General features: G+C 52.5%; 1 protein-coding gene and 1 long non-coding RNA gene across 6 annotated transcripts in view; one reads left to right on the forward strand and one right to left on the reverse strand.

The window, feature by feature from the left end:
- Window positions 1–7,623: 7,623 nt before the first annotated feature.
- Window positions 7,624–12,954, reverse strand: LOC308177306. The gene is made up of 2 exons (XR_013938991.1): window positions 9,071–12,954; window positions 7,624–8,966 (listed from the first exon to the last, which is right to left on the reverse strand). It is a non-coding gene; the product is annotated as an uncharacterized lncRNA (long non-coding RNA).
- A 296-nt stretch (window positions 12,955–13,250) lies between these two features.
- EDA (ectodysplasin A) overlaps window positions 13,251–25,774 on the forward strand; it is a 76,501-nt gene continuing 63,977 nt past the window's right edge. For 2 of the 5 annotated variants that reach the window (XM_080554287.1, XM_080554289.1), the window contains exon 1: window positions 13,251–13,696. In XM_080554287.1, the coding sequence (XP_080410413.1) occupies window positions 13,373–13,696 (324 nt within the window). In that variant the 5' untranslated portion in view covers window positions 13,251–13,372. The remainder of the gene's footprint in view (window positions 13,697–25,774) is intronic. The other 3 variants (XM_080554288.1, XM_080554285.1, XM_080554286.1) reach the window with 3 other exon arrangements.

Genomic DNA, 25,774 nt, shown 5'->3' on the forward strand with positions numbered 1-25,774 from the left:
TTTCTGACCAGGCTTCTTGGGTAGCCTCCCTGCTCCGGTAGGGAAGTGGTGGGTGGTGCAGACGTGCAGCAGCTTGAGTGGTGTGAGCCAAGGGTGGTGGGGTCCTTCATGCTAAAATCTGGCTGTTCTGCTTTGCTCCAGGCCTATTGTTTCCTTCCTTTTTTTAGAAGGAACCTGGAAGCTAGAGACACCCAGTTAGAAACTTCCCTGCGTGGTCAGGGATCCTCACCCCGCTCTAGGTATTTGTTCTTTTGGGGGCACCTGCAGAGCCTGACATCTCCTGGCTTCAGGGAGTGCTTTTGGGTTAGGCCCTTGGCTGCGCTGTTAGTGGTCTGCGTAGGCTTTGGGAGCCCGTGTGTCCCCCGGTCAGCCGTCTCCTCTCCCAGCTCCCCAGCCAGGTAAGAGTTTGGTCACTGTGAGCATCTGTGCGTGCGTTAGGGGGATTTGCCACCTAGTGTAGGACCTGAGGTGTCCTCCTAGTGCTGCCAGGTGCCTTAAACAAGCTGGATGTTTAGGAGGGGAAGGGGCATTGCACCGTAGTGCCCAGGTTCTGTAAAAGGGGGCTTACATCCCCTTCCCTGAAAGCTCCCTCCTGCTGGAGGGGAAAAGTCTAGCCCGGAGTGCCACATTCTGGTGTCCCCTAAATTAAAAAAAAAAAAAAAGAGCTAAAATCCAGGTAGTTTCCAGGCAGAGGAGTGAGCATGAACTCCTGATGGGGAAGCACGACCGCCAGCTGACAGAAACAGGAGGCCCTCGTTAGTTAGAGGGGACTGCGCTTAGGCTCGCAGAGAAGCACGCGCTAGAGGCCGCATCCAGAACAGCACGCAGGTGCCTCGGTTCAGCGTGCGTCCTGCTGTGCGCCCTCGAGCCCACCCTGTGAGGTGCCACCCCGCAGTCCAGCTGCTGCCCGATGCCCGCAGGCCCCCTGCTTGCTCTCTGCGTGCTCCCAGCACCGCTCCCAGCACCGCTCCCTCACCCGCGGGTCCTGAGCAGCTCCGCTGCGACCCAGGAGCTCCCAACAGGACTCTGGCAGAGGGCTGGGTGTAAACAGTCTGGGGACACAGAGAGCCTCAGGCTGCTCCTGAAGTGATTTTGGGAGCACTTTTTCCTTCTGGACCGTTGCTGGCAGGATAGGTCCTGGCAAGCCTTGTGCCATCGCTTGTTCCTCCAGCCTCCTGCAGCAGTGATGGGGAAGCCCTGGCTGCCGTCGGTGTTGGTAGGCGGTAGTGGCGTGCTACGAAGCCTTTCGAAAATGGAGACAAAGAAGCCACCGGCCTGGTAAGGAGAGCTCTGTGGTGGGTGGAAGGGGGAGCCGCGGGTGGCCCTGAGCCCGCGGGGCTCTGCTGGGCCAGGCTTGGGGCGGGCGGCTGGGGAAGGCGCAGGGCAGCAGCGCTGCTCCTGAGCGTCTGTCTGCCAGTTTTGGGGATTCCTGAGCCGTGTACAAGGGATTTCCTGGCATCTCTTTATGTAAGGGCTCTGGATTGATGCTTAGCCCCCGGATTTACGTGGCTGTTACGTAGCTGCGTTCTTGGACCCAGCTACAGCCCTGGTCTCCAGCCTGCTGCGTCAGGGAGCGCCGGAGCGTCACGTTGGGTGTTAGGAGAGGTGAGATCGTGGCAGGGCCTTCCGATACCCCGCGTCTCGGTGTTCGAGGCAGGGGGGCTGCGTGTGCGGGCTCTGAGCCCCTCCTGCTCTAACAGCCCCCCGCCACCGCCTCCAGCCCCCAGCGCGCCCTGAGAGCAGCTCCCCTGTGGGGCTTGGCTGGGCCACGGAATAAAAATAACAATAATAATAACACAAACGTATTGAGGAGGCCAAGCAGGAGCGAGCTGCCGGCCGGGGCCGGGGCCGTGCCGCCAGGGGGCAGCGCCGCTCCTCGGCCGCGCCTGAACAGGGGGGCGGCCGGGGGGGCCCGGCTGTGATCCGCCCTGCGACCCCCAGAAACTCGGGTGGGAGGTGTAAAAACACGGCATGGAAGGGCTACACCCCCCCAAACCAATAAATGGTGTGCAAACCCGAGCCACGGTCCGGGGTTGGGGGCGCTTTGAGGTGCCAGGTGGGACCCGGCAGAAGCAGAAATCAGGGCGGGGGGGGCTGGATTTTAGGTAACCTCTGCTGGGGGTGGCGAGGAGCCCCCTTCCCTGGGTATTCACACGGCCTGACAGACCCCACGCGAGCTTTCGTAGTCTCCTGTCAGGAAGAAAGCAGTCTGGTCTTCAAGCACGTGCGCCTAGAAACCAGGCCGACCTCAGGACCGGGTTTCTGAAGCAGCCCACGAAGCTTCGTTGCCTTCCCTGCGTGCAACAAAACTTGTGAAAACCGGGCAGCGCGTTACCAGGGATCTCAGCCTGAACCCGAGGGCCGCGGTTTTGACGCCAGCGCTTGGGCGGGTGAGGCTGTGAATCCTGGAGGCAGAGCGTGCGTCCGGCTGCCTTTGCTGCCAGAGGGCAGCTTCAGGCCACGTGCTCTACCTGCCAGGAAAGCAGGGGCGTTTCCAGGCCCTTCAAAAGCCGTGTGTAGGCCATGTGTCGAAACCAGAAGGCCCTGATGTTGGGGATGAGTTCTCCACCTATTTCTGTGATCAAACAGGTACTTCTTGTTGATTTATGGATTCTCTGACTGGAAGGTTAGTGTGATGCCTCCTCAGAAGACTGATGAAAATCTTGTAGCTAGAGTTGAAGAAATTATTAATGATCATCATTTTCCGCAACTTTTGCCTGGAGCGTTCCTTTGTTCTCCTCTTTGTCTAAAATTTGCATTAAGTAAGAGCTTACAATTTATTTTTCATTAGCACCCCCCTTGCCATAGCAGAGCAGATGTTGCCGGGACGGGCTGTAGGTGACTGTGTATGGTAGAAGCTGTGAGCTGGATGGGGGTTTCTCTTCGACTTCTCCCTTGCTCCGCTTCTCCTGGCCTCTCCTTTGCTCCCTGTAGACCACAAACCCAATGCTGCACAATGGCCCTTATCGTCCTTATCGCCCTTATCGATAAGGTCCTCTCAGATCCATTTTGGTAACTGAGGAAGGACTAGGTCACACCGTTGTTTCCTTCACTGCAAACATCAATGTCTTTTTAATTCAGATTTAACAGAATTAATTTTAACTGCTGGTGCCACGGGGACCTTGACTGTGTTCTTCCGTGACGTTGCCTGGAGCTAGCAGTTCACCTGGCAACCCTCTCCGTTAGCTGCTGGCGCTGCTGACATCCCCGTAGGGCTGAGCAACCCCGTTAATAAGAACACATCAGGTGAAGCTGTAGGTCCCAGTGTTCTGGAAAAAATATAAATTCAGAAGCCTGAGAGTGAAGCGCTGGAAGCAAGATAACCTTGGTCATGGTGTTCTTGGAGTCTCCAGAAGGGCAGATCCCCACGGTACAGAGAGGACTGGGTGGCGGTCAGCAGGCACGTCCTGGTGTGTGCTTAGTTATGAGTTATTTTGAGTCCAACTGTTACCCAGAAGGAGGTCTGTTTGTAGGCAGCCCACTGTTTTTTCATCCCCTGTCAAATGCCCCGCTTTCCTTGGGCCCCAAGGAGTCTTCCCTTTTGCAGCCCAGCTCTGACCATGGAAAATCTGTTCCCTGCTCGTCCTCCACAAACTCTACTCCTTGTTGTAAGGCATGGAGAAAACACTCCCGGTGAGAGTCATCACGAGCCTTCAGCTAGCTGGTGAAGGTGAGGGCTCACAAGGAGATCCTGGAGGTGGATTTGGTGTTGTGTTAGGAGCAATAGATGTGCCCTGTGACATCTTCAGGATGCCGTGGGCATTCATCTGGTGCTCGGGGACCCCCCATCACGCTGCCCTTTGGGCAGCTTCCTACAGGGAGAAGCGTGCAGGATGTTTCTCCTCTTCGAAGAGGGAAATGTTAAGTGCAAGCAAAGATCAGACCCTCACAGACCTGATAAATCCAGGGGATGTCAAATCACATCAGAATCGCTTGTCTTAATGTGAAAAGCCAGGACAAAAGACCTGAGCCAAGTATCAGAAATTGTTGTACACCAATGCTGCTTTAGGGAGAGGGTTTTTTGGGTTACCCTGGGCACATCACCTCACTTACACCCTGCTTTCCTTTTCCCTAACAATCCCCTTCATGTTTCAGTACGAAGCGACAGCCCCAGCTGTGGTAGTTAGGATTACCTCCTCCCTCTCAGGCTTCCCAGCCACCCTCCAGCTCTGACCCGCCACCCTTCCAGAGTTTGCTCCGGCACGCTCTCACGTTCTCTTCCCTCCAGTCTTTCCCAGCCTCTCCCCGCAGCTTTTCTCCGCTACACGGACTTCAGAACTGCTTGGTGTTGGCCTGTGCCATCTCCTGGGGATTATTTGATCATTTCTACCCCAGTATTTATTCCATGCAAAATCGGTTAGCACCCTGTCTTCCCCAAAAGCGCTTCTGCCACCACTTGGGACCAAACCCTGGTTAGCAGCCGAGCTGCAGGTAGGCCTGCAACCAGCTTGGAGGAGAGCTCTGCTGTCAGAAGGTCCCCTGACGTGTGTATTCATCAGCCTGTCAACATTTGGCTTTATTTTCCCCTCTTGGGGAAAATCGCTACTGTTTCTAACACCATCTCAGATCCTCGAGTCTAGTTGTGAACAAGCCTCACACCAGCGCTAACATGCCAGATGCCACGGAGACCCGTTCCGGGTGAGCCTACGTGAGAAGCTGTTACTACGCTGGCATTAGTGATGGTGGGGCTGGGAAGCCAAAGAGAACCTCTTTTATATAAACTGTAAGTTTTTCATAAAAGCCTTTCTAATTTGTACCAAAGAGACTCTAGCACACCCTTGGGACTGGTAAAAATAATAATAGCTTAAGTGGTAGAAGACTGTGAATTTGAAACAGAAGGTTATGAGATTTAAAAGTATTACAAAAACGTCAACATTGTATATCAGTAAATGTAATTTAGATATACAAAGGAGATAGCGAAGATTTAAACAAAGAACTGTCAAGTTTTACCTCTTCAGATCTCCTTGAAATAAAGCAGATGTCTTCATCCAATTGATCCAGAGAAGCTGGCCTTCACATCCAAAAGCATTTTATTTAAAATCACAAATGAATTACTCATTTCAAAAATTACATGGTTTGCTATTTTTCAATCATTTTTTATTCTGAGATGAAACACATATGTTTGTGTTGGCTAGTTCAGGCTAGAAATGCAGCATTCCCCAACGCTGGAAATCCAGAGCTCGGAGAGCCACGACTGCTGGACCTGCAATAAAAGAGATGAAGGCAAATGGCACTCATTAGGGCCGTATCTGTTAGCTGCTTGAAATATGCCTTTGTAATAAGCAATTTAATTTTTTAGTATTCAGTGCCATAACAAATGGCTACTAGCTCTTTCCAAATCCTCTAACCAATATTCTGAATGGTGTGCTTCATCAAACCTTGATCCGACGTGGAGTCCAAAGAGGAAATTGCTGGTTTAAGACTGTGTTACTATAGGATATTATGTCTGAGTCCTGTGATCTTTCTCCTTGCCTAAATCTCTAACTGCTGGGACACATCTAAGAGCAAATGCTCGGGCTTTTCTTCCCGTGGTTATTGCTGTCACGTAACACCACCAGACCTGAGGCTGCAAATCCCCAAAATCCCAGGTCACCTGCAAACTACAGCCCTTGTGGGGAGGTCCCTCAGCTGGACGCGGGCCTGCAGCTCCCAATAACCCAGAAGTGAGCAGAAGATGACAGCACCATATGAGTTCCTTAGGAGTGTTCCTGCTTTGATATAAATTCCCTGGATTTACCCTCTTCAAAGCCAGGGCTTTAGGGTGCTTTAGAGGTAGTGATGATGCACCATCAGTCCAGATACGTGGTGTGCACCCATCAGGTGTGGCTGCAGGTGGGGATCTGCCTGGGGAAGGGCAGGATGAGTGCTCCTCACGGGGGGCTGGGGGGCAGATGGAGCTGGCACAAGGAAACACACTTCTGCACGGAGCAGGTTGTAGCCCTGGCTTCAACCCTTTGTCAGAGGCAAATCCAATGGGGCGTGTGCTGGAAACCCTCTCGCCTTTGCTTTGTGCCTATTCCAGCCTCCTTGACTCGTGCTTCTCTGCATTTGGAGACTTGCATTCTGTGGGTAATAATTTAATCAGGACTGCTTCTTCAAAGAGGTAGTGCCATACATTAGCAGAGACAAATATCAAATGACCGAAATCACTTGCAGATGTAGCGGGGCCACAGTTTGAGCCCCGGTACGAACAAAATGTGCTGTGAGACCCGTCTGCTTCTGCTCGCAGGGAGCTGCCGAGTGGGAAAGGGTCTGCTCAGGGACGTCCTGCCCAAACCGAGGGGGTCTCTTCCGCCCAGGAACACCAAATCCAGGGCCAGGTCAAGCAAACGTCTTAGGGGCAGAGATGCTGGGAAAGCTCCTGGCAGTGGGCAGAGGAGAGGAGTGCCCACCTCTTGGTCCCTCCTCGAGACACGCGAAGCCTTGCTGAACGCTCCTGCTTCCCCGTGGGCTGCTGGTGACGGGCGTTACCCACACAGGCGAGGAGCAAACCAGGCTGTGGGCTTTCTGAGAGGGTGCCTGTCACGTAACACGTATGTTCCTGGAGGCAAAGATCCTATCCCCTTTCATTCGCAACAATGAGTCCTGAAGCCGGCGCTCAAGGACAATAAGGAGCAGGAATCCTCTGCCGCCCGCCGGCCTGCGCGACCTGTGATGTGGGGAGCCGAGGGGTTGGGGGCGATGAGGCAGCGAGTACCGGGGTGTTGTATAATGTGGTGTGGAATATCATTGTTCGAGCCAGGATGAGTAAGAGAACAGCTGACGCTGGTCACCGACTGCAGTTCCATGTGTCTGAGGGAGGGGGAGGCTGAGAGACGGTTGCACAGTTGAAAATAAAGACAATAAGTCTATAAAAGTTTAAGAACTGAATAGATTCCGAACATTTGTTTTTCATTATCACCAAATAACATATAAATAAACATACAACAGAACCAAGAGCAACATCCTAGTTACCCTCTCTAGAAGAAGCTGTGTTTAGGCTTAACTTAGCATTCTTTGGCCAAACTTCCCCCTCGTATGCTCCGTAATGGGATGAAATAGCAAAGCTGGCTGAGCAATTAGGCCTCCATCTTCCTTTAAAACAGAAAGCAAAGCAAAGTCTCTGCAGGAAGCTGGATTTCCACTTGCTGATAATTCTTAGAAGGCAGGGGTATAGGAGGAAGAACGTGTGAAAATAAGCACAGATGGTCAGTAATCTTTTTTTTTCCCTCTGTAAAAAGGACACAAGCATACATAAGCCCAAGCCTACCTTTTTGTTGTTGTTACTACATATTGATAATTATTAGGGCATCTCAAAAATTTCTGTCAATAAACGGTGGTGGCTCCTACTTTTCCTTTTTTCATATCTCATGATTTAAAATGAGACCCCGAGTGAAACTGCACACTGCGGAAAAAAATAATTCAGGCTTAAAATGTGGCGGCTGCTGAGCTGTCACTGTAATATCGAGTGGTTTCTGATGGTGCTCTGCCTTGCACATCTCAGCCCCCGAGAGTTTTGGGGTGAGACTCGGAGGCTGAGGTCTTTTGCAGTGACTGCAGCCAGGTGGGGAACGGGATGGTCCTGGGGCAGGGTGGGTCGAGGAAGCTCCGCAGCTGTGCTTTAAATGGCAGCTGTAAGAGCTCATACATCAGATGAGGGTGACAGACAAACGATCGGAGACAGATAGTGATGCCCTGAGAGAGAGAAAACCTCAAAACCTCATAATCAGATCTCAGGAAGACTGCAACCCCACGAACACAACTGCTCCTACGCGTTGCTCTTCTAACGCAGATGTGTTGTTCGATCCGTGCACCCACGGCCGCAGTTGCATACAGCTACCGTGGCTGCAGAGGCAGAGCTCGTAGTGGTTGCAAATGCAATCTTAAATGACTGCCTATCAGAAACCCCAGCCCTCGCTGAAGAGTATCTGTAGCTGCACCGATGTATGAAGGCTCTATAAAAGTCAGGATCCTTTGTCCTAAGGGCTTATAAACATATCTGAGGACACGTTCTCGGCATGCTATGATGTCAGGTTTCAGGAGACTGCATTGCATTAACGTTGCTAACATCACAGAGAGTAAAAGAGATGGCTTTCCTGCAATTTAGTGGAGCTTTCCTCAAAGGAAAGTCATGAATTCCAAAGCTTTTAGGTCACGCATGTTAAAACCTACTCTATTGCTGCTGCAAATATTACAGCTGTTGCCAAAATGTAAATGGCAAATGGGCTAAAACCTTATTTGCATCGTGCTTCCAGGAGATTCACTAATCCGTTAAACACACACAGCAGCGGGCACTGGCTCTGCCCCGAAAGTGCCCTGAGTTGTGCTCAGAGGGCTGTTCCCATCCGATCCAACAAGTTGCTGCAGCAGGTTCCTCCTCTTGCTGCTCATTTCAGTGCTGCTGGGACACGAAGGCTGGCTTACCCGTGGGCTGGGAAAACCAGCAAGCTCAGCAATTGAGAGGAAAAGCCCCCCAGCACCAGAGACATCGCCTCTGCGCGTCCTTCCTCCTTTCAGCCCCGACCCGTCCTCCAGAGGAGTTTGTCGCACAGCTCGATCTGGAAGGAACAATGCCTTTATTTTTGTAATGTTTCCTTTTTTCCTAGATTTCTCTCCATTGTTCAAGGGGGAAAAAAAGCAGGGGCAGCTGGACCCAATCAATTCCAGCAGATATAAAGAGGCAAAATTTGGGTGGGGGGACCTCTTCCCCGTGTAGCAATGCTCTTTTCTGATTAAAAAGAACTGTTATTTCCCTATTGTGGACCCTGCCTTTGATCAGCCAGTCCAAAGCATTAAGGATCACTGTCGTTTCTGCATCAGAGCAAAGGCTCTGTGATGAATGCGAGGCTTTTCTGCCCGCCGTCCTCTCCTGGACTGGGACTCCTCAGAGCCCCGAGGCCGGGCTACAGAAGACAACTTAAACCTTCGAGTTTCTCCATTCGTACAACTGAGTGCATCCGGGATGACTCAGAAAAAGGCGATGAAACCTGTAAAAGAAAGGGCAGTGGCTGCCTTCAGCAGAGGAAGAGGGCTCATGGCTCAGAAAGGAAACACCCATGGCAAGGGCAGGCTCTCCACCACGTGCTCTCACCTAAGCCTGAAGCTGACAGCAAGGCTTAGTACGAGAGAAATTAAAGTATTAGAGAAAGGGTAAAGTCTCAGCTTGTGGGAATGGGCCAGTGCCACACAGTCAAAGTGTGAGGACCTCTCTCTGGTCTGGGATGACAGATTAATTATTATCATCAGGTGCGATTTATGTTTAATTGGGAGGATTTTGTATGATGACCTGCTCCAGGAGGTTTGAGTACTTTGTTCTCAGGATTTGGTGAATGTCCCTAATGAGATCCCAGTGGAGACGGAAAACTCACTTCTTACAAATGGTTAATATTAACAGCTGATTGACCCACCTGTGTAGCTTGGGATTAAGACATTTGCAGCACAGATCTCTCTTTAGGCCCTAAGAACACGGAGTACAAAGCATTTTCGGGACTTGAGGGCTGCCTTGACCTCTAAAAATCATCTTAAAAGTAACATAAATTACTGTTGAAATAGAGCTAGGCTATTGCAAGTCTGAGTAAGTCAATGTAAGATTGTTTTTAAACAGTTTGGATCTTGAAAAACAATAACAACCATAAGTGTTCAAATAATTATAAATGATCCCAAAATAATTGCAGAATTTTGTACAAAGAGGGCCCACTTGCTTTTATTTGCTTTTTGCTCTTCAGTTGTTAGGGTTGGCGCTGGTTAATGCTTCCAGTTTTTTCTACACAAATATTAGGGAAACATTTCTCTCTTAAATGAAAACAGAGACTCTCATGTAATTCCATGACTATTACACAGAACTTAAAAAAAAAAAAATCAAAAATCCTTATTGCAGTAAAATAAGTCTAGGACAGACTACAAAGAGGTCATCTAGCTCATCCACCTCCCCAAAGGCAGCATAAACAGCAACCGCAGTATTCTTTATAGCCATAATCTGCGAAATACCGCGTGCTGAAGACCCCACAAACTCTCAGGCAATGCGTTCCAGTGCTTGGAAGGCTTTTTGCTGGAAAGGGCTCCTCGCAAAAAGCTCGCCCTGCCTACAGGATAACAGAGCACGGGCACCTGGACCCATGGGGACCCGAAGCCAGGGCTACTTCACGTGTCCTGCAGGTGACGGTCCTGCTGGGACGTCCACTTCTGCAGCAGCATCTCTCTGCTGGTCCAGGTTCTTTATCAGATCCACCGAAACCAACAGAAGCGTCCTGCAGCAGTGCCACCTAGCCACACGTGCCTCACCCCGTGCCCCCTCACTGCTCGTTCCGGTGTGCATGAACACTTCTGTGCTCTTTTTTTTTTTTTTTAAATTGCGTCCTATTTTCTTCAGGCCAGCTCTCCTCTTTAAGATTGCTGCTAACCCTGTCTCCCGACTCGCTTGCAGCCTGTTTTGTGGAGGCACCATACCGAAACTTGGCAATGGCCCTCTCCATTCCATCACCAAGTGAAACCACTCATTGGTGATAGGAATTGGGAAGACTTTTACAGAGATTCTCCTGATACCTTGACTGGCAGCTGCCTGTAAGCTGTGCCCAGAGGTGCCTGTGCTCATTGCAGCAGTCTCCTATGCCCCACCACCACTTCTTGCCTTCCTCCCCCCATCTCCCCTGCTAGGCAAGGGAGCCTGAAAGCAATGTGAAGGCAGGATAATGACAAAGCAGCTGATAACGATTTGGCTAAAACATTGTCTTCATTGGGCCCAGCTATTCACAGAAACGCTCATTTACCCTCCACCTTCCCTCCCTCACCTCACCTGCTGCTGCTGTTAGCAGCTGCCTGAAACCTCATTAAAAAATAATAACAATAATAAATCAATTTCCTACTGGAATAGTCCCAAACCTTCTGCTGACTTCCACTTCGGCTGTTCACATTGCTCCTTGCTGAGAAGAGCCCCCCCTCCACCTGCTTTTTCTCTCCTTGTTTGCTGACCTCCCTGGCGGCGTTCCTTATCTCCGCCACTTGCCGTTTGTCCTTGCGCTCCCCCGCTGTCACAGCCTCGCTCCCTCCAGCTGTGTCCCCACACGCTCGTGCTATTCTTTTACGCGCAGCGTTAGGAAGTGGCCTGATTTATACTTTCTGTGCGTGTTCCTTATTGTCTCTGAGATGACCAGGCTGATCTCATACTATTCTTTCTATCTTGCTTCTGCATCGGGATGGTCTGCAGATGTGCCATGGCTCCAATTCCGGCAGGGAACTGGCAACTCCTTCAGTGTCCTCCCCCGCCGCCTGTATTCTCAGGCACGTAAAGCGACCCAAACTCGTCATTTACTCGCCTGCTTTCTTGAAGTCTTCCCTCTCAAAAGGGAACACGAAACACGAAAAGGGCATTGAGTTACTTGACAGCATCCAGAGGAGCACAACAAGGCCGGTGGGAGGGCTGGAGGGCACCTGGGCCCTCTGGTCTGCAGAGGAGGAGGCCCAGAAGTGGTTTCTTCACCGTGAGGGTGTTGAGACACTGGCACAGGCTTCCCAGCGAGGTGCCCGGTGCCGGGCAGTGCTCAGGAGGCATTTGGGCAATGCCCTCGATAACACGCTTAAAGTTAGCCCGCAGTTAGCCCTGACTTTGGAAGCAGTCAGGCAGCTGGACTTGGTGATCTTTGTAGGCCCCTTCTGAGCTGGGCAACAAAGCTGAAGGGTCTGAGGGCAAGGAGTGAGTGGCTGAGGTCCCGGGGTTTGCCCAGCCTGCAGAAGATCAGGAGAGGCCTCCTGGTGGCCTGCAGCTTCCTCCCGAGGAGAGCAGAGGGGCTCTGCTCTCTGGGGACAGCGGGTGGGCTTTGAGCTCCCTTCCAGCCCAAACCATGCAGTGATTTCATGACTGTGACCCTGTGATTCCACTCCATCCCATCCCATACCGTTCCATTTCACAGAATCACAGAATATCCCGAGCTGGAAGGGACCCATAAGGATCGTTGAATCCAACTCCTGGCACCACGCAGGTCTACCCAAAAACATCCAAGACTGTTACCACACCTTGACCGGCCGATCTCAACCACCAGGCTGGCTCATGCAGAAGAGGAACTTGCCCAAGCAGATGTGATCTCCATCACTGAGTTTTAATTTCTGCACTCTAAAATGTACCTGGAACGGAACATCAAGTCTGTCCATCCTTTGCAGGATTAGGATGATGCATTCATTCCCTTCTATACTATTCCATTCCATTTTATACTAGCCCAGTCTGTTTGACCACAGCCCTTCTTTTTTCTTTTCTTTTCTTTTCTTTTCTTTTCTTTTCTTTTCTTTTCTTTTCTTTTCTTTTCTTTTCTTTTCTTTTCTTTTCTTTTCTTTTCTTTTCTTTTCTTTTCTTTTCTTTTCTTTTCTTTTCTTTTCTTTTCTTTTCTTTTCTTTTCTTTTCTTTTCTTTTCTTTTCTTTTCTTTTCTTTTCTTTTCTTTTCTTTTCTTTTTTCTCTTCTCTTCTCTTTCTTTTTTCTTTTTTTTCTTTTTTCCTTTCTTTTTTCCTTTCTCTTTTCCTTTCCTTTCCTTTCCTTTCCTTTCCTTTCCTTTCCTTTCCTTTCCTTTCCTTTCCTTTCCTTTCCTTTCCTTTCCTTTCCTTTCCTTTCCTTTCCTTTCCTTCCCTTCCCTTCCCTTCCCTTCCCTTCCCTTCCCTTCCCTTCCCTTCCCTTCCCTTCCCTTCCCTTCCCTTCCCTTCCCTTCCCTTCCCTTCCCTTCCCTTCCCTTCCCTTCCCTTTCCTTTTCCTTTCTTTTCCTTTTTTCTTTTCTTTTCCTCTTTTCTTTTCTCTTTTTTTTCCTTTTTCTTTTCTATTCTAATTCTAATTCTATTCTAATTCTAATTCTATTCTAATTCTATTCTAATTCTAATTCTAATTCTATTCTATTCTATTCTATTCTATTCTATTCTATTCTATTCTATTCTATTCTATTCTATTCTATTCTATTCTATTCTATTCTATTCTATTCTATTCTATTCTATTCTATTCTATTCTAATTCTATTCTATAATAATTCTATTCTATTCTATTCTATTCTATTCTATCCCATCCCATCCCATCCCACCCCACCCCACCCCACCCCATCCCATCCCACCCCATCCCACCCCCCCGTGCCCCCAGCACCCCCCCGCCGCGCCCTCCGCTGTGCCGAGCCGAGCCGCGCTCCGAGGCCGGTCGGGGCGGAGCAGCCCCCCCCGCCCCCCCGCCCCCCCTCCCCGCCGCCCCTCCCCGCCGCCGAGCCCCGCCCGCTGGTGGGGCGCTGGGGCGGCCCCGGCCGCGCAGCCCCCGGCGGCCCGGCCCGGCACGGCACGGCACGGGGCGGCTCGGCGCGGCGCGGCACGGCGCGGCACGGCCCGGCCGAGCATGGAGCAGTAGCGGCTGGGCGCCTCGCCGCTCGGACCGCCGGCCATGGGCGCGGAGCGCAGGGGGGAGGCGGCCCGCGGGGGCTGCGCCTGCAGCGGCGGCGGCGGCGGCGGAGGAGGAGAAGGAGGAGGAGGCGGCGGCGGCAGCTGGCGGCTCTTCCTCGGCTTCTTCGCGCTGTCGCTGGCGCTGCACGTCCTGACGCTGGGCTGCTACCTGGAGCTGCGCTCCGAGCTGCGCCGCGAGCGGGGCCCGCAGCCCGCCGCCCCGCCGCGCCGCGATGGCACCGCGGCCGCACCGCCCGCGGCTCCGCCCGCAGCGCGCCCGCAGCGGCCGCCCGAGGGCGCCGAGCGGCGGCAGCAGCAGCAGCAGGTGGGTGCCGGGGGGCCCGGGGCCGAGCACTTGTCGCCGGGGGGGGGCGGGGGGCGCCGGCAGCGCTCCGGGAGGGCAGCCCCCCCGGGGCGCACCGCGCTCCACCTGCCGCCGAGCCCCGCCACCGCGACTCCGCCACCGCGACCGCGGCGGGCTCTCCGCGCGCACCCGGCGTGCTTCTCCCCCCCCCCCCCAGCCGCCCTCGGGCGCCCCGGTGCAGGGGTCCGCTGCCCCGTCGCCCCCCGGTGCGTAGGGCAGCCCCCAGCCATCAGCACCGGGGGCCGCACAGATCCGGCGTGCGCTGAGCCACCGGCCTGGGAACGCGCCCTCCCGCACGGCCCCGGGGCGAGCGAGCCGCTGCTCGGCCTCCGTGGCCGCACGCAGGGCCGGCGGGCTGCCCGCAGCCCCTCTGGGGCTCCGGCTCCCCGAAACGAACCCCGAGCAGCCGCCGAACTGGGAGAACCCGCGCTCTCAGGTCATCTCCCCTGCCCTTTGTTACTTAAGCGGTGTCAACGTAAAGTGAGCCTGAGCCGCTCGATGTCATGTTTGAGTTCTTGGATTGCCTTGTAATAGCATGCGGCTGGAGTTCCTTTCGCGTTATCATGCTAAATCTGCTCGGGCTTCAGAGTTCTTCTTTCCAGCGCGTGTTTAATGAAATACCAGAGTGAATAGCTGAGGCATTCATAAATTACGGCGTTAGATAATTTGTCTCCGAATGTGTGCCGAGATCCAAATGCTGCTCTCCACAGCTGACAGACTCCAGATAAGGTAATGCTAATTATTAATTTATTTATTTTACATCTGCCCCGTCAGGCGCAAGAGGAAGGATTCTTGCAGACATGTTGAAGTAGTCGGTCGCGAGAGAAAGTTTCCTGGTAGTGGGAGCAGGCAGAGCTCTGGGCGCGATGGGCAGCGCGCAGTTTGCAGCCCAGCTGCCGGCCCCGAAAGCTGCCTGCTTGGAAGCGCACGCACTGACACCGTGGAATTAATGTTACTTGTGGCATTGTTTCTCCCCCGATTCTCCCTGACTGTTCTGCCTTGCCGTTTGCTTGAGTCTGTGTACGGCTGAAAAACCCCAGCCTTCAGCGTTGCAGCGTTTCATTAGTGTACCCATTTCCTGATTGCAGCAAGGAGGCGAGGTGTTTGCAAACAGCTTTCCCCTAAAAGTTAATTACGGTGCTAGAAACCTCGCAGTGCGTGTAGGGTTCCTAGCTGCTTTCCAAACCCCAGCAGCCAGACTGCGCTGCTGTTAAACCCAGAGTGCAATCCCATGCAAACGTGTCCCGAGGCACAAGTCAGCACAACTGAAGCAGGAATGACTCAGTGAGCATTTCGGAGGGGTACCGGGGGGGGGCTGTGATCGGTGACACCGCTCCCCACGGGTCGGGGCGCGCAGCGGGGGGCTTCAGCGTCCCGACGGGCTGCGGGCTGCGACCCCGCGAGCCCTCCCTCCGCCGCTCCTCGGGACGGTCAGAGAAGAAGCAGAGTAAGCGCCGCATGTGCCGCAGCGCTCGTGCGAGCTGCTTTAAAGCCCTTCCCCTCCCTGACCCCCCTTTTATTTTATTTTCTTCCTTTGTGACCCGAGGCGGGAGGGAGGGGGAGGCCGGGGAGCGATGGTCAGCGCAGATATTTTGGCAGAAGCCTCGCTGGCGGCGTGCCAGAAATGACCTCATGACAGGAGCGAGATTTGGCAGCTCGATAACGTTCTGCTTTCCTATCTTACAGGGTATTCAAATATGTAACTAATTTAAGATACAAGGGCAATTTTTCATGGCAGAGGTTGAGGCATTGTAGTTCACATCTTTGTCCCAGAAGCTGCAGAGCGTTGCATCATCAGTTTGGCTTCTAGATTAAAAGTTCGTTAATGCCGCTTTAATTCATTGACTCTTCGATGGCTGCCGCTCCGAGGCGCGGCGGCGAGCTGGGCTGGGTGGCGGCCGCGCTGCTGTCGTGGTGCGTTGGGCCCCGGCTGGCATTACAAAATACAAATCATCTCCGCGGATGGGTGTGCTCGTGGAGCACAAAGCGGGTCTGTCAGTGCGCTCGTTAGAGTTTGGCAGGCGCTCCGTTAATGGCTCAGTGGCAGGGAGCGGGCGGCAGGGTACCACATGCAGCCTGGTAAAACTTCTGTGCCTGATCCGGGCGATGTTGTGTTGTCAGGAAATCTCCGTTGCGGTGGCTGAGCGCTGCCTTTTCAGAGGAACCTGCTGGATCCCGAGTGTCGGCGACAAGCGGCTGCGGGCGGCGCAGGATCCGACCCCGTGCCGGTGCCAGCTCCTCGCGGGAGGACGGGTGGGGGCACCGGGCCCTTCAGCGTCAGGACGCCCCGGGCCGAATCCCAAAACAACGTGTGCCGGTTTGGACGTGGGCTGTGACGAGGAAGGTGCTGTGGCGTAGCTGTTAGGGTGGGAGGCCGAGGGCCGGGCTGCTCAGAGCTCCGGCCTTGCCCGAGGCTGCCGCAGGGGCCCGGTGAGCGCCCCCCGAGGCACTGTGCCTTGCGCCGCGTTCCTGGGGATGCTCACCTGAGGCCAGCGCAGGGCCAAACGGGTGTCCTGAGGCGGGCACAAAAACTGCCAGAGCCTGCCTGGAGTGCGGTCAGACACCCACCAGCTGTGCCAGGCCAAGCTAGCCCTGGAGGCGTGTGTGAAGGGAGGCTGGCTGCTCGGGGCTGCCGCGGAGTCAGGCCAGAAAGGTGCTGAGCAGCGACTCGATGGATGCGCACGGAGCCCTCTGACAAGGCGGCTGGGCCCTGGGCACAGCCGCAGGAGCTCGCTGCGTGCCGGGACCAGTGCTGTAGGAGGGCACGCAGCCTGCGGCCACCAGCACGGTCACGCTCCAGGCCATCCCATGCCAGGAGCTCCCAGTCGCTGCTCGTGCCGGTGACTTAAAGTACAAGGTGCGCACGGGACTGAAAATACATGACCTGAACACTTTTTGTCTTTCCTTACTGATCGTAAACCTGCAGGACCTACGAGTGCCCTCAGAAGAGGGACCTGTTACCACCGAGGGTTTTATTCTTTGAGCTGTTGGCTCTTTGTATTTGGTGATTTAAACCTTGAGCTCCTGTGGCCAAATTGCCAGAGTGGTCACAAATAGATGGGACGCAGGTAAAGAAGGAGGGGTGTCCTGGAGGTGTCCCCTGGGGTTTGTTCCCTGCCCCGTCCTGGGACGCACCAGGTCGGAAGCATGGTGCTGGGACGGACGGGCTGCTGGTGCCCTCCGGAGTTGTGTGGGAGTGGGGAACTGCACAGAAAAGCTCGCTTGACCTCTGATGGCTTGAGGGTGCCTCGGTGTCATTGCCTCACCTATGCGAAATACCAGTTATTTTGTTCCTTGTCTCAATTCCAGCCCCGGAGTGCAGGTATGATTTGTACAGCAAGCTGTCGTGTGGCCTAGAAGCCATTAAAGCTGCTTCACAAACGTCTCTATCCTTCATCATGTCCCAAACCCACCTGCGTGCCTGGCTCCCACATCCCGAGCCAAGAGGCCGTGCGGGTGCGCCACGGATCTGCAGAGAGCTAGAGCACGGCCGTGCGACAGAGCGGTCCTGTTTAAGGACGTGTTTAATGGTTTGTTTTCCCTCGAATTACACTTGGCAATCCTAATTGTCGCCGAAGGAAGCTTGTACATGACAGTAAAGGGAGACCACAGCGCGCTATCTGGCTAATAGCGCTCCATGCCTTTGGTAACTTTCATGCACGTTTTAATAGTGCCCTTCCCTCGGCGGGGGGAACGCCATGCCTGAGGTTGCGTGAGGTTTGGGGGGTGTGCCGGGGGGAGAGGCGCGTAGCGTGATCGCCTGATATCAAATAGAAAACATATTCGTGCTACTATGCCTAGGAATATTCTGTGCAGAACCTGGCACGGATCCATAAGCTCCAGTTCTTTACGAAGAAAATCGTGCACGGCGTCAGGAGAAGGAGAGCGGGTGCCGGGCGTGCCGCGTGCGCCTCGCGCGTGCTCTGCGTGAGGCTGGGGGCGTGCTGGGGCTTCAGCGCCAACGAGCTTGCTTATTGACAGACGTACCGTGCCTCTTCGGTGCCGTTCGTTCCCCCTTGTTGCCCCGTGCCAAGCAGGTTAGGCGGACACGCCGTCTTCTGTTTGTGCTGGTTGCTCGCTGACTCTCGCACGACGCCGAGCGCAGGTTTTGCTTTTTGGCTGAGCCTCGGGCTGCTGGATGTCATCACTGCCCAGCTGCTCAGCCCAGCAGGCTCACGCCTCGGGGAAGCCGTCAGTAGGACTGTGCCAGCTCTCCTGCCTCCCAGCGCACGTCAGGGGGGACGGGTGCTGGAAAACAACTGATAACTGTGCAGCACAATAGGAAACTTCTTTTTTTTTTTTCTCTCCTCCCTCCCCCAGCCAAGAGCACAGGAAAAGTAGATGGGGGACAAGCGTGGAGAGCACTCGGTGATGCGCGGGAAGGAAAAGAGGAAACGCTTGGGATCACGGAGGTGCTGATGTATTGTAGGAAACAGAAACGTGAGCACGGGAGTAGCCAAGAGCTTGGTCAGGTCTCGGCTCAGATACAACACAAAGCGCTTTATCAAACTGTGATAGTATTTTAACCTTTTAATGTTGTTTTTCTTACCGCATAATACTATAAATCTTCCCTGCTCTTCCATACACATGTAGTATCTTGTAATGCTAATTAAACTGCACACAGTCCTAATTTTGCTCTCATACTAATCCAATATATTTTTCTTGACTCGAAGCCAAGCCCTGAGAACCTCAGAGCATGCAAAGCTCTCAATCCACTCTTATTATATGTTAATGACTTTGTATTTTAATATCTTTCAACACTTAAGAGGATGTTATTTTTTTAGAGGTGTCTGGCTGCAAAAGGTAACCCGTATGCGAGAGGCTGAGGGGTTTCTGCCAGTGCAGAGCAGTAAACAAATTCCCCGCAATAAGTGGTAAGAGCATCTCTGAAGATGTGATCTGTCAGAATTCATTGTGCACAAATACAAATTACAGCGAGATTTGGATGTAATTTTAAAATAGTTAACTGTCTTTATAGGTTAGGAAAATAAAACTCCTGCCTAGACTTTTACATGTTGCAGTTGTAAGTGCTCTCTTGTTAAACTCTTGGGGAAACGAACTGTTTTTGTATGCTAATGGTGCTGATGCCAGTTGGGCCTGAACGCTACTATAACAGAAATAATTACTAACAGATGTGGGGATATTAAAATGAGCTCTTTCCATAAGGCCAAATAAAATTCTGTTGTAAGTGCAAAGTACTAAATATGCGAGATTGTATTGATGAAATGCCAGTGCTGTAATGCGTTCCAAATGGCAAGTGCCAGCATCCTCTGACTAAAGCTGCACCTCGGCTGCAGCTCGGCTCTCCCCAGTACGCTCCGCACTTCCTCGTAAATGGCTCGCGCAGCAGGAGGAGCAGAGCAGCGACTCGCAAGGATCTGTAGATCTGCAAGCCATTTAGCTCAGCGCAGTGCCTCCTGTCTTTGCGTGGGGGGAGAGGAATGCCATGCAAAGCCGAGCCCTGTGCCCGCAGCGCTTTCTTCTTGGTCAGGCTCATTCGGGAGAAGTAAACGCGTGGAAGCAGCCGTGGGAAGCTCGCCTGTGCTGCGGGCACGCCGGCGTTGCGTGGCTTTGCAGCAGCGGGCCTTGCACGGTGTCACGCCGGCAGGCTTTGCGGGGTGCGGCGTGGCGTTGCAGCAGCGTGTGTGTGTTTGGATGGCTTTGGCATGGCTTTGCGTGGTTTTGCGCGTGGCGCGGCATTGCAGCAGGTGTTGCAGGGCACGGTTTTGCCGCGTGTCACGCAGGGTTGCGGGTGTTCTGTGGCTCTGCAGCAGCGGGGTTCGCGTGGCCTTGCAGCGGGATGCTGCGGGGCGCAGCGGGATGCTGCGGGGCACAGCAGGGGGCACGGTCTAAATACGTGTTAAATTCGGGCAAAGATCACAATAGACCGAGCCACTGAAGTGATGGCAAATGTCACTTTACAACACCAGGCCCTTCTTTTCTCTGCTGTTTCCTCCCCCCTTTACAAGAGACAGGATGTGCCAATAGCTCGCAGAGCCTTAGCAGCTCATCAGTCACAAAGCAGGGTTAAATGCCGCATCGCCCTCCGGCAATGGGTGCTGGTGCGCCGCTGTCCCTGTGGCTGTCCCTGTGCGCAGCCTTTGTTTGGCTCCCATTCATCCCGCCTTTGCAATTCATTTCACCTCTGTGCTTTAAATCTCTCTCCAGGCACATAACAAGGCACAGGGAGGAAGACGGCGAAGTAGTTTGTTAAGCCATCGCTCGATGGAAAATCCACCTCTGGAGCGGGTAACAGCTCTGCGGTCCCGTGTGGCACAGGCAGAAGCGCAGATTCCTCGCCGCGGCCCCGCTGCCCTGCCCAGGAGGGGGGGCTGTGGTCCCCAGCAGCAGCCTCTGCAGCAGCGAGGTGTGCCCGTCTCAGGAAAATGCTGTCCCTGGGCTTTGGGGTCTCATCCCAGCCGGTGTTCTCCACCCCGTCACAGTGAGCGCTGCGTTGTAGGCATGGTTTTCTGTGTGTTTAAAAATAATAACAACAATTAATTGGTTGAAACTGGGGCAGAGATGGGACAAACGCCTGCTGGGGCATCCCTGCACCAGAAGATGCTCTTCCGCCCTCTCTCCCCCCCTTATTTTAGGGGTAGCCCCACTGGGGAATGGGGATCACGTAAGGTAAAATAACGTAATGCATCCAGGTATGCAGCGAATACCCCGTCAGCTTGCTTTCTGCGGCTGAAGGGAAGCCCAAGAATTTGAAGGCATAAATGCAGGTTACTGCGAATTGCAGCTTACGGCCGTGAGGTGCTGGGCTCCCCCCGTCGGCATTGCCAAACGAGAGCTGGGAGCAGTGCTCCTGGCCTGCGGGGCCCTGGCCTAGGGTTTGGAGCGAGTGTGTCCTTCAGCCTCCTGCAGTGCTGCCGCTGGCCTTCACCGGCGCTTTTCCTTAACTTTTTCTGGGGTAGGAAAACCGGTAAATCATTTACAGCTCTTGCTGTGCCACCTTGCTGTGACACCGAGCTGAAAAAACAACTCGCGTTGATAAAGGAGATTTTTTTTTCCTTGCTGCTGTTGCAGGATTCTTTCATTCTGGCTCTTAGAGCATTTGACCCATTGCCCCCTGTCCACCTGGATCCTCATCAGGGTTTGGGAGACTTGGCGATGCAAGAGTTAGAAGGGGTACTGTTTCTGTCTGGAAAGCTTTAATTCTTGTTCCCATTAAACATACCCAGGCAGAAAAAGGAGAGCAAAATCTGAATTGCTGGATTTGCAATTGATGAGGCATATCAAGAGCAGGGTGAAAATGTGGAGAGAGAGTAGCTGGTTTTTAACTGCAGCTGTTGCTACCTTTTTAGTGATAATGAACCAAATTGGCTGCTCCTGGCTGCGGCTGGGCTTGCTGGTGCTTGTTTGTGCAGCATCACTAGCTCCTGGCCCCGGGGACCCGCCATCCTCCTGGCCCGGGGCGTGGGAAGAAGCTGGGCTATCTCCGGGTCTCCAAGTAAATCGTGGGGGCATTTTTCTGCTGAAGGTCGAAGGGAGGCCTCTTCTCGTTGCTGGTGAATGATGGAGTTGAAAGGTATCTGTTGTCCTTTTTCAATGAATATTGTATCTTCTTTTTAGCAACGTCTTTATTGCTGGCCTGGAGTTCTGCTTTAATGTGAATTATCATCTTCATTTCTTGGCATCCTCGGATAACAAACCCATGACGTTATTTTTTGAGTTTATATTGGTTGCAGTTCCGTTCTTAACCGTGTCTGCACTATTTCTCCTGTTGCTGAAAGGAGCAGCTCTGACCTCCAAATGCGTGCCCAGCCCCCTGGGCTGCGCAGGGCTCGCTCTCGAGCGTGGGAAGAAGCCCCCGTGAGAAGCGCAGCCGTCCTGGTGCTGCTGTGCCTGTGTTTCTGCTCCTCGCAACTTGCTGCGTGCCCAGGATCCTGTCTGGGCCGTGCCTGCCCCCAGCATCTCGCTGCTGTTCTCGCTGGGTCCGCCGCCTGGCCCCTCTGTGCTCCCTGCAGGGCAGCGTCCCCGAGCTGGGAGCTGTTCTAAGACGCAGTGAGAAGCAGGCTTGGAGGCTTCAGCAAACCGGGCACGAACGCTCCTGGCTGTGGGGTGGGCACCAACGCTGCGTAGCCAGGAGCTGTGCGTCTGCTGGCTGCTGCTTCTGCTTTTTTTCTACTTTTTTCTTTTTTTTTTTCTTCTTTAAGTAGGGGAAAAAGTGCTAAGCCTGTTGCATAATACTGAGTAACCAAAAATCGCTTTATTTTGGTGTTCTTTCTAGTGGCGAAGTTTTCTTTTTGGGAAAGCTTATAGCACCTGAGCACTGTCGTGGTGTTGCTCAGGTTCTTGGAGGAGGTGGCATTCTTTTATTTTTTGTTTTCCTTATCTTTGTATTATTGTAAATACGGAGGATCACAGCAGTGCCACCAGCTAAAGTTTGGTAGCAAAGCTCATGGGACGATAGAGTCCTTCCCTTGCTCACAGATGACACACACCAACCTCTTCCCTTTGGCCTGCTTCCCTTCCAAACCTTGTGCGTGTTCACCGAGGAGTTCTCTCATCTTTCTTTAGCAAAAAAATTAAATAAGCCACTGTTGGACTTTGCAGCAGGTCTTAGCTTTTACTGATGCTGTGCTAAGACTCGAGCTCGTTCTTCAGTAGAAGCGGTGCTGCTGTCTTTTGCTTGAGGACAAAGACGGGAGCGTGTGCAGGAGGAGCTGGCAGGCCATGCAGCTGTGGGCTTGAATTCAGAGAAAGCTGCTCTGCACGACTTCGAGGTCAGTTATGTTGCACGAGGCTGGACCTTGCTCTCCAGTGAGAGCTACCTGGCTGCTGCCCGTCTGCAGCAGCTCGCCTGCTTGTAAATGCAGCATCAACATTTTATTCTAAAATACACATGTATATATATATTTTCAGTGATTAAGGTTTAAAAAAAAAACTCAACTAAACATGAAACTCAAATCTCATAATGTGCTTGCTTTTACAGGTCACTTTTTATTGATGCATCACTTCATTTTTAAAGAATTTCTAAGTTGCTTATAGGCTTTTTCCCTTTTTACGAGAAAGCTTTATAGCTTAAAGTACCTTCATGTGATTTGGGTTCTTTTTTAGTGTTATTCGGTATAAAAGAGCACAATGTCTTAAATTGAGTTAGCATGCATTTTTATGGTTTATATGCTCAAATCGGTTGTACTTCCATCTCCTTGCTGTCTCCCTTGCGGTGGCTGGGCTGGAGAAGTTCTGATCATGCTCGCTGACCGCAGCCACGCTAACAGCAGCACAATATAAAAACGCCATTCTTGTGGAATTTTAAAGTGGTTTTGATGTTTATATGTGCTCGTGACTCTTTAATCTCTACTTCCAAGGAAGGTGTGACTTTATTTTCTGTGTGTTTTTGTTCTGGACAAGATCTAACGAGTGTTGCTCTAACAACATGGGTTTTTTCTGCGGCTCCCCGTGACTGATGATGGCTTGCTTGTGACACAGCGTAGTATTCAGGTGGCCATGAGGCCCTTTCTCTGAAGTTGTACTAGTGTTTGTTTCCTAAAACTTGAATATTGAATCCAGACTGACTAAATCTTTACAAAGGAAAAATTACTGTATTTAGTAATAAAATGAAACGTGAGCTCATTGGGTTCAAATGAATGCATTCAGACTTGAGCAGCAGAATTAACTTTCAGGTGCTGTGTTTGCGAAGGCAGCAATGGAGTACTGGAACCGTATGAATTCCAGATGGAACTGCAGCAGCAGAACTGCCCGCTTCACGGGGAGCTGCAGCACTGGTCTTGGACACCCAGGGGGTGTCATGTGCAACTCCAAAGTCATGTCTAACTTCAGCTGGGAGGAAGGAGACAGCAAGGGCATGGTCTTAATAGTTCTTCATTACTAACACGCTATTTCTAGGTCAGCTTGAAATTCCTCTGGGTGCTGCAGAGGAGCAGGAGCCCCTAGAAATCAGCATGAACGTGAAGGAAGTTTCCATCACAATTATGATCATGGCTGAAGAGCATGCAGGTCTTGGTTTCTTGGTCACTGGCATAATGTGAGCCTTCTGGTTTTTGTCCCCCGTTAGAACTTGAAATCGTGGGCTCCACAGCCTGCAGGGCAAAGCCGTCGACCAGTTTTCCTGCAGGGAGACAAACGAAGGACGGGCGACAGCACCCGCGGGCTTGGCTCTGCCAGGCGTGCGGTCCTGTGCGAGGGTGGTTTTGGTACCTGGGGTGATGGCAGCTGCTGGGCGAGGAGAGGAACGGCAGGCTCCTGTGGCCGCCTCCTCCTGCTGGGCTTAGTCACGCTGACGAGATTAAAATTTAATCTGATTATATTATCTCTGCGGCGTTAATTAGGGCTCCACAATTTTCCAGCCAAATCCTTGACAGTGCTAATGGGAGCTCTTGAGACTGCTGTGTGGTGAAATGGTGGGGTGAGTTATTCACATGTAATTCTCCAAAACCTGAAGGAAAGCCTTGCAACTTTGCGTCAGTTTATTGTCATGTGAGAGATGACGATCAGTTAGGATGCTGTTTGGCTCGAACTCCATTTCTACAGACAAATTGCATCACAATGTAGTAATTACCATGAGAATTTAAAAAAAAAAAAAAGATAAGTAGAAACAAAACAAAATAATAATATAACTGGTCGATCCCTGCCAGGCTAATAGTCAGAAGATTTTGCAGGGATGCAGCCAGAGGTACCAGATTTCTGAAGGAGTCTGATTTCAGCTTGCTTAAGGTATGTTGATAATGGCTCTCGCAGCTAAATGCATTTGGTGAAAGCATTGAGAACAAAGATAATGCTCTTTAAAGCCTTCAACAGGTCAACTGTGAGGGCCTTTGGAGGCTCAACACAAGCCTTGCTTGGGTTTATGTCTGGTGAGACACTGGATCAATGAGAAGCACCAAACCTCGTGCTGCCAGAAATGCTACCGGGCAGCAGTGGTGTGCGCGTGGTGGCATTTTCTGAGGAGCTGGAGAGTCTTGTGCTTGTGTCGGTGTCTGCAATTTAATCGTGTTGAGCAGCTCTGCCCCTGGCGTCGCCCACGTGCCGGGGTGCCCAGCGCACCGAAGCCGGGTGCCGGGGCCGCGCCGCGCTCCCTCGGCCGCACGCTATCTGCAAATGCCGCAAGCGTCAGCGAAGTCACGTAGCGGGGAGCAGCAGCCAGTGCGCGGCTCTGAAGCCGAAAGCAGCATGCCTGTAATAAAAGCAGGCTCCGACTTCAAACAAATGTGTACTGCACAGTTGTTGTTAGCACTCTGATGTGCGGCTGCAGAACTTGGACAATTTATAGTCCTTGCATCAAGCGTCTTAGTCAGTTCCATATGTGCTGTCTTCATGCGTTTGCTGGTATGAAATGGTAGGATAAGATCTCGGAAGTTGAGGTCTTCAAGTGTTAAATACAAAGCATTGCTCCTGCAGGCTCAGCTCTGCTGATCCAAGTGTCTGGCGCACATTTCTAACAACAGCCTGAATTTGCCAAGGAAAATTACGCTAGATATAGCAAATAGCTGTCAACTCTTTCCTCCCTAGTCTGTCAGTCTGTTTTTCGCTCTCTTTTCAGAAAAACGGGGATGTTTGGAAGTGAGAGGAGAGGTAGGCTTTTCTGTTCAGCCTGCTCCTAGGGATGCCTCCCAAGCTCGGTGAAGCCCCAGCCCCTCTCCTCCATCTCCTTGCCCCCTCGGGTCCCTTTGCAGACCCACTGCTGAGGGCTGCATCGAGCCTGGAGTAACTTGAGTTCTCCTATGCTAACCAAGTATGCAAGGAGGAATTTTGGCTAACGTATTAACTAGCTCTGAGGAAGCAGTTCCTGCGTAACCAAGATGTTTCACAGTTCACTGACGCTGTCACCCTGCACTTGTGGATACCTGCTGTTACGACAGACCAGGCACGGCCACGTATGGGTGGCTGCGGCTGCGCTTGGAGCAAAGTCCCCGGGCTGGTGTCCCCCGCCTGGAGCACTGTGTGCTTCTCGGGGCTTGGTGGTTCCTGGCTCAAAGCTGCTGGAAAATGAGTCTTCTAAATGGTAACCCTGATAACGACAGTCAGCGGGGGGCGGCTGGGGAAGTCGAATTTTTGGTCAGCTTTCAG

Source organism: Anser brachyrhynchus (assembly GCF_964034855.1).
Source record: "Anser brachyrhynchus genome assembly, chromosome: 13".
NCBI lineage: Eukaryota > Metazoa > Chordata > Aves > Anseriformes > Anatidae > Anser > Anser brachyrhynchus.